Consider the following 6,879-nt stretch of genomic DNA (forward strand, 5'->3'; position numbering starts at 1 on the left):
AGATCATGGCAATCACAATCCTCCTTCACCGCAGGAATGTCAAAAGGACATATGGAAGAAGGGTACACGCCAACAACCCATGTACGAGAACTTGTAGAAAAAAACTTCTCTTCAAAGTACTTAGCTGTATTGAGTCTTCTGAGAATGATGGTGCTCACTTAGGTGGGGAAGCATCATCGTTGTTTTCTTTGTTTTTTAGGAGAACTTGAGTTCTTGGAGGAGGAAGCCATGGTTAGCAAAAGTTAATGAGAGTTCTTTGAAGAAGAAGATTAAAGAAGAGTGAAAGCAAGAAAGAGTTTAATGCAAAGAAGTTGAGAGAGTTTGAAGAACTGTGAAGTGCAAAAGAAGAAGAATAAGGCGTATAAGTAAAGAAAGAAGCGGCTAAAACAGTGGCCATGATTACCTCGAGAACTGGCGAAAATATTGCTAAATCGTGGAGTGACGCGTGTTCGGAATATTAAATGCGGAGAATCAAGTGTCAGAAACTACAAGAAGGGATCAGAAAATTTCCCGCCAAGAAAGGAATCTTCACCAACTTCGCAATGATAGAAAGATGTGCCACCGGAAAGCAGGGGGACTATCTTTATAGGGTAAAATCGATTTTTATTAAATACTTGAATAATAGAGCGACACGTGGAATTGGAGACAGACGAAAAACGAGGCAAGGGGGAACCAAGACCAGGGACAGCAGCTTCGGTTGGCATCGGGCAGATCCCGAAAGGAATATTGTTAACGAGAACAAACGAATGTTTGTCACCCCATAACATTCAATGAAGAATATTCCTTAATGTTAAATACATAATCCGTTACAGAGAGTTTTGGTATTCATAGCCTGTCGTTACGCATTCATCAATGTGCCACATAATTATCATTTAAGAGGGACTTGATCCTAGAACCTTGTTCCCTAGGTGTAGCTATAAATAGTGACTTGAACAGCCATTGTAACACATGAAAATTCTGACAAACTTATGCTACACATTATTTTAAGCTCAATAATACTTTATTTTTAATCTGTTGATATTCTTATTGCTGTCTTCGGAAGCATTGCTGCCTGAACCAAGCTGTTAGCTGTCTTATCTCGATTTCAACGCTAAGTTTTACATTTTATTTAATTATTTATCATTTTGGGATCAAATTGATTCGCTTGTCCATAAAACACGTTATAAATTCAATTGTACCATTTTACGGGTAAACACTGACCCACTTCAAATCTCAAAGCTCGAAGCATTAGGTTAGCAGGCAACCCATTTAATCTCTATTTAATATTGAAATATATATTCATTTGTTATCAACAAAAAGATCCCCTAAACAAAAAGTGGACATACGAACCACGAGATCTCACCACTTAATGTAAAATTACAGCTGATTGTCGTAATTTCTCATGACTCATTATCTCGTCATTGGCAGAACAACTCCTATTGATTAACAAGGAAAGAATTAGCAAACAAATTTGTCTCGAACCATGTGCGACTTAGCAATAAGAGTTAGAAAGTTCTAAATTCTAACAATACAGCCAGAGAGAACAGAACAGTAACAGATTCAGGAGTCAACATCTTGTATTTAAATCCATTTGAAATTGCTTTCAAAAGTTGGAACATTGAATTGATATGTACAACTTTACCTATGTACAGGAATGGTTCATGTCCTATATTCCACTTACCTGGTGAGAAACCAAAAACAAAAGGACCCTAATTGGGACCCTCTGCTAGCCACCATAAAAACATAAAAGAACAGCTGAAATCAAAAGCCCTTCAAATTACTCCATGTTGTTCCATCATGCCTCAATCGTTTTTCTCCTATTTGTCTTTATCTGCTTTCCCTAGTTTTTTAATCATAATGCATACAATACCAGAAAGCCCAGTCACTAAAAATGAGCATACTAGGAGGGTACACAATGTGTTAACCACAAAATATTTCATATAAGCTGGAAAAACATCCCAAATAAGGAGAAGGCTTTAATTTGGATTGCACTAAACAAAACTTGATTTCACAGATGTACATCTGGGATTTTGGGCATCTACTCTATTTTATCGCCTCTATTAAACTCATTTGCATCAGAACTATGGGATAGTAATTTTATTACCTAAGATTCTTGCCGCTACTACTGCCGGGTCGGATCAATGTTGACAGAATTTCAGTGAACTGAGGACGTTTTGAAGGGCAATTGTTCCAACACTTTATCATAAGAGATGTCAGGATTTGGGGGCAATCCTTTGGAATTTCAGGTCTAAGCCCACAAGCAGCAATTCCAACTGCAGCCTGTACTGGTGAGTAAGCAGAATATGCTACCTCACCTGTCACCATTTCCCATATGATCATTCCAAAACTATACACATTACTCATCCATGTCTCTGTAACACTTTCTGGATCACCTGCAATGATCTGTTAAAATAAAAAATAAGATAAATTATTACTTCTTTTCTCATTGATACAAAGTTGATAGCATATCGCATGGGATGAAAGATCTATGATGATTAAACTATAGCAGGATAGTCAACATCCTCCATTTCTAATTTGCTTTTAAGTAGGCTCCATGGAGAGAAATCAACTTAGAAATGCTGCAAGGAGACCTAATCATGCAGCACCTCTTTAGTTATAAAGTCATAAAGCAAAAACATTTATGATATCATATTGTGCATGCTCAATAATGATGCTAGGATAAGTGACATAAAGTTCACATTAGTAGAGCACTAATCAAAAATAACAAAAATCGTGAAGTTCTCATTAGTATAACAATTCATGCATACACTTTATCCAATGAAATAATCACCATGCTTAATAGTTATAGCCAACAAGTATCCTGCTTTCCCCAACTGTTAATCTACTCAATTGCAGCGAACCAAGAAAGCAAGGGGCACTTTTTAATCCTTAAGACTATGACTGTGTACATGCATGAACTACAGAAGGAATCTGGTTATCAAAGAAAACGCTCCATAAAAGTTTGTTTCCCTGTCTAAGACAGAGATACACTAAGGAATGAGTTACAGCATGCAGGGCCACTCATTGAAGCTCTAACACCTAGAAATTTTTTTAGTAGTTTCTGATGTGGGCTAGCCAATCTGAACATAGTCCCCAATCACCATGTAAGTCTTTTAGGACATTACTCTATACAAGTCATTTTGACATCTCCACTCTGCCCTCCATTGTTTTCAGTGAAACAAAGTCTTGCTTCCATTACCTTCTCGTCCACACTGCACATGAGAAACTAAAAACAAAAGTGTGGAGCCCCGTAGAGTCCTATAAGAGCTATGGCTAATTGGCATCACCGACCTAAGCTCACACTACCTTGGGCATAGAAGAGTTTCAGTACAGGCTACCACCGCATTCCTGTTAAATATTTTACCACCTTAGCTCATAGCTCATTTTTGGAGGAAAACTAACATGTGACCACCAGCAAACTCATCTAGCCTCCATGGTATAAGACCACTAAAATTTCAGTTACTGTTTGGAAGAGAGAACTGCTTTTCTCCCCCCTGTAAGAATGCTATCCAATTAGCAAGTGTAGTACAGGGGAAGTAAGTGAACATATCTGTTATTAACGGCACTATTGTCTGGATAATTCACCAAAACAGAATCTTGAAAGTTGAAACTATCACTAAGAAAGCGATTCAAGAGATATATCTTACAATTCTTCTGCTTCTGACGATGACAAAGATTAATACAATTAGATTAAACTGGCTGCAATTGCAAAGTCGTCTGAAATGCTCGCTCTACCTAATGGAATAATGTTTTTTCAAATTGTTTGACAAATTAAAGATTACTACAAGTAATAATGTTTGACGAGTCAAAAGATAGCCTTTCGAATTTTGCAATAATAAGCGGACAGACATAATGGAACATAAAGAACTCAAGTAGGATGCAAGAAGGAACAAACCTCAGGAGCTAGCCACCTATAACCATCTGTTTCGTACTCCATGGCTTCACCAACACTATTGCAAGCAGCAAGAATACCCATATCACCTAAGCAAGCATTCCCTTGTTTGTCTAACAAGATCCTCTGTGTATTAAGATCTCTATATGCAACTCCATGATCATTCATGAACTTAATTCCCTCAGCTATGTCAATGGCAATCCTCATTATCTCTTTAGTCTGGAGTTTCTTCTTCTTGAGCAATAAGTCATGAACCGTTCCACCTTCCATCAACTTAGTCACAACGCACAACCCATGATTTTCGTCAATGCAAACACCAAAAAGTTGCAATATACCCTTGTGCCCACAAGTCATCAACTCCAACAAATCTTTTCGAAGCTCAAATTCATAGGCATTGCCCTTATCACATCCCTTTAGTTTCTCAATTCCAACCTTTTTGCCCTTGTATGCCCCTCTAAATGTATTAGGTCCAATCTGATCAGCAAACTCGAGATTATCCGAGCTCAACAACCACCTTCCAATCTCATCTCCACAAGATTGCACTGTCTGCCATTCATCAACTGACACAGTAAATGTTTCACCGGGTAAAGGAATTTGCAATTGAACTTCTGAGCTCAAATTCTCAAACCCATTTCTGTAATTAACCTGCCCATTATTCTCTTCAATCTCTCCTAACTCTCTCCTTCTTGTGTTCTCCTCTTGACATCCACAAAGCCCAAAGGGTAGCTTCATAGAAGTAGATTTCGGCTTCTTAACAGCTGATTTGATGGCATTTTCAATCCGACTCCTAAACATTCTTTCTCCTCCAGATTGAACCAAAAGCATCACAACCCCCAATGTAAAACTTTTCTTTTCGAAGATCTGTATCTTTTTACAACAAATGGAAGCACTGTCAAGCGCCCCAGACATTGCAGGCCACGAAATGGAACAGTTACAAGCAAATGTAAGCTTGAAAATAACCCCAGCCACGTCATCATCAAACAACTCTTCAATCATAATCGCTGGTTGGTCCTCTACTGACGCTTGCTCCATCAATTTAATATGTAAAAACACCTCCTTCATTTCGAATCCCGCTTGCGCATAGCTAACAAAAAAAAAACAATCAATTTCAAAGCAAATCAAGAACAAATAGAGACAACGTTTTAAGTGCGGATCCAGTGTTGATTCCTGAAATATTTTGGAAAATCGTAAAAAAAGCTAAACCTGAGGGGCAAAGAATCGTAATGCTTGCGAATGTTAGAGACAAGCTTCTCGGGAAGTTGACTGCCAGGGTAAAGTTGAGTCAAGCTACGTACTACACTACCCCAAACATGTTTCCGACAAGTTTCGACCCGGTTCGAGGGAGGACCAGTCGACTCACGAACCGAGTCAATGTTAAGCGAGTTCTTAAGTGAAGCAATGGCCTCAGAAACATTCCGGCTCAACCTCTGGAAACGCTTCTGCATAGCTGAAGACTCTTTAAAACCTCCATCTGAACCGGCATTGCTTGGACCGGATGAAGAAGCATTTTCCGGTTGAGCCTCCGATCTATCATTTGTTCTCATTAAGACTTGTTCCACCATGTCTTCATCCGTACTGGTTCGGCTCGACCAGCATTCTAAAGCTGCGGCCATGGTTTAAGACTAGTATTCAAGTTTTGAATTGAATGTATATATTTATAGAAACGGAGTTAAAATAAAAGAGTGACTAGAATGAAATAGTGGTATGAGATTTTAGCGTGTACTAAGTACAGTTTTGAGTCTGACATGAGAGTGGCTGGCGACTCGTGACTTAAGGGGAACAAAGAGTGTAGTTTTTTTGGGAGCCGGGGAAAAATAAATAGTTGTGATTGAGAGCGGAAAGGCCCATGGGAGTAATGTGATGAATATGAGTGTGCACGGAAATAATGATTTGTTATCCGGTGTCCTTGGAGCTAGATATAGGACTAAATATTGATTAATTCCTTTCCTCCTCCTGAACCTATTTCTTTTTTGGTACATTTCAGAAATAATGAACTCTTTCTAAATTTGAAAATAATTTAGCTTAAACTTTCAATTCTATCCTTAATGAGAAGCATTTATAACCACACAAATACTCTGGACCCTTTTTTACTTGTTTATAACCCTAAATTCTAAAAGTCTTTATTTTTTTTAAATTTCGTGCCCAATCAAATATGTTCATAAGAATTAGAAGGGATGGAGTATTAACCACAAAAAAAAAAAAAAAGGAAAATGGTAACATCAAGCGTCTAAATGTCAGTAGGCAGAGCGTTTGTTTCCTAAGTAGTAAGTCGTAGGTTCGACACCTATATTATGAATTGCTTTGTATCTTTTTTCCTTTTTGAATTGTTAACTCATTCTCTTCCTTTAACTTTGCTTAAAAAATAAGGAAAATGCACTTAAAGAACCCCATAATTTGATTTGGCAATATGCGTGACATGCTAGTGAATTTATTCTCACCTAGAACAGTTAAAAAGTATTTGAATTTTCATATTTGCCCTTAATTTCACATTTTCTCTCCTTGCTTAGTGCCCACCGTCGTCGTTGCCACCATTTCAGCATCTTCAAACCAGCGAAAACCCAAACACGAAAAGCTGAATAACCTTCTTTATTTTGCATCATCCACAGAAACAAAAGTCAGAAAAATTTCAATAATATAGATAACACAAATAAAGTACATGTTCAAGTGAAATGCTCTAAAAACAAAACTACGATACCCTCGCAAACGTCCTCTGCCATCAAAGTTTTTTTTCTTTTGTGTGTCCAGATTCAGGCCATGTTTTACATGAACTTTGGGGAGAAACAGATGAGGAATCTAAAATAAGACCAAAGTTGGTAAGCTTCTTGATTTATCGGATTCCAGCAGCGAGGATGAACGAGTTTGCGAGCTTGCGGAACAAACAACATCAAAGAGAAAACAAATGTTTATAATATACGTTAAGCATATTTGGTGGTCTAGGTTAGTAAATTTCAGAAAGAGCGTCAATGGCGGAGTTTCCTGCTATGTCTCGACCTTTCTGAAAATCTATC

General features: G+C 37.8%; 1 protein-coding gene across 1 annotated transcript; it reads right to left on the reverse strand.

Annotated features, from left to right (window-relative positions):
* Positions 1,444-5,738, reverse strand: LOC109228707 (probable LIM domain-containing serine/threonine-protein kinase DDB_G0287001). Its single transcript, XM_019393879.1, has 3 exons — positions 5,075-5,738; positions 3,875-4,955; positions 1,444-2,382 (listed from the first exon to the last, which is right to left on the reverse strand). The coding sequence occupies exons 1-3, from the start codon at positions 5,482-5,484 to the stop codon at positions 2,080-2,082; spliced, it is 1,794 nt and encodes a 597-aa protein (XP_019249424.1). The 5' UTR covers positions 5,485-5,738; the 3' UTR covers positions 1,444-2,079.

This window comes from Nicotiana attenuata, chromosome 7 (genome assembly GCF_001879085.1).
Source record: "Nicotiana attenuata strain UT chromosome 7, NIATTr2, whole genome shotgun sequence".
NCBI classification, from domain to species: domain Eukaryota; kingdom Viridiplantae; phylum Streptophyta; class Magnoliopsida; order Solanales; family Solanaceae; genus Nicotiana; species Nicotiana attenuata.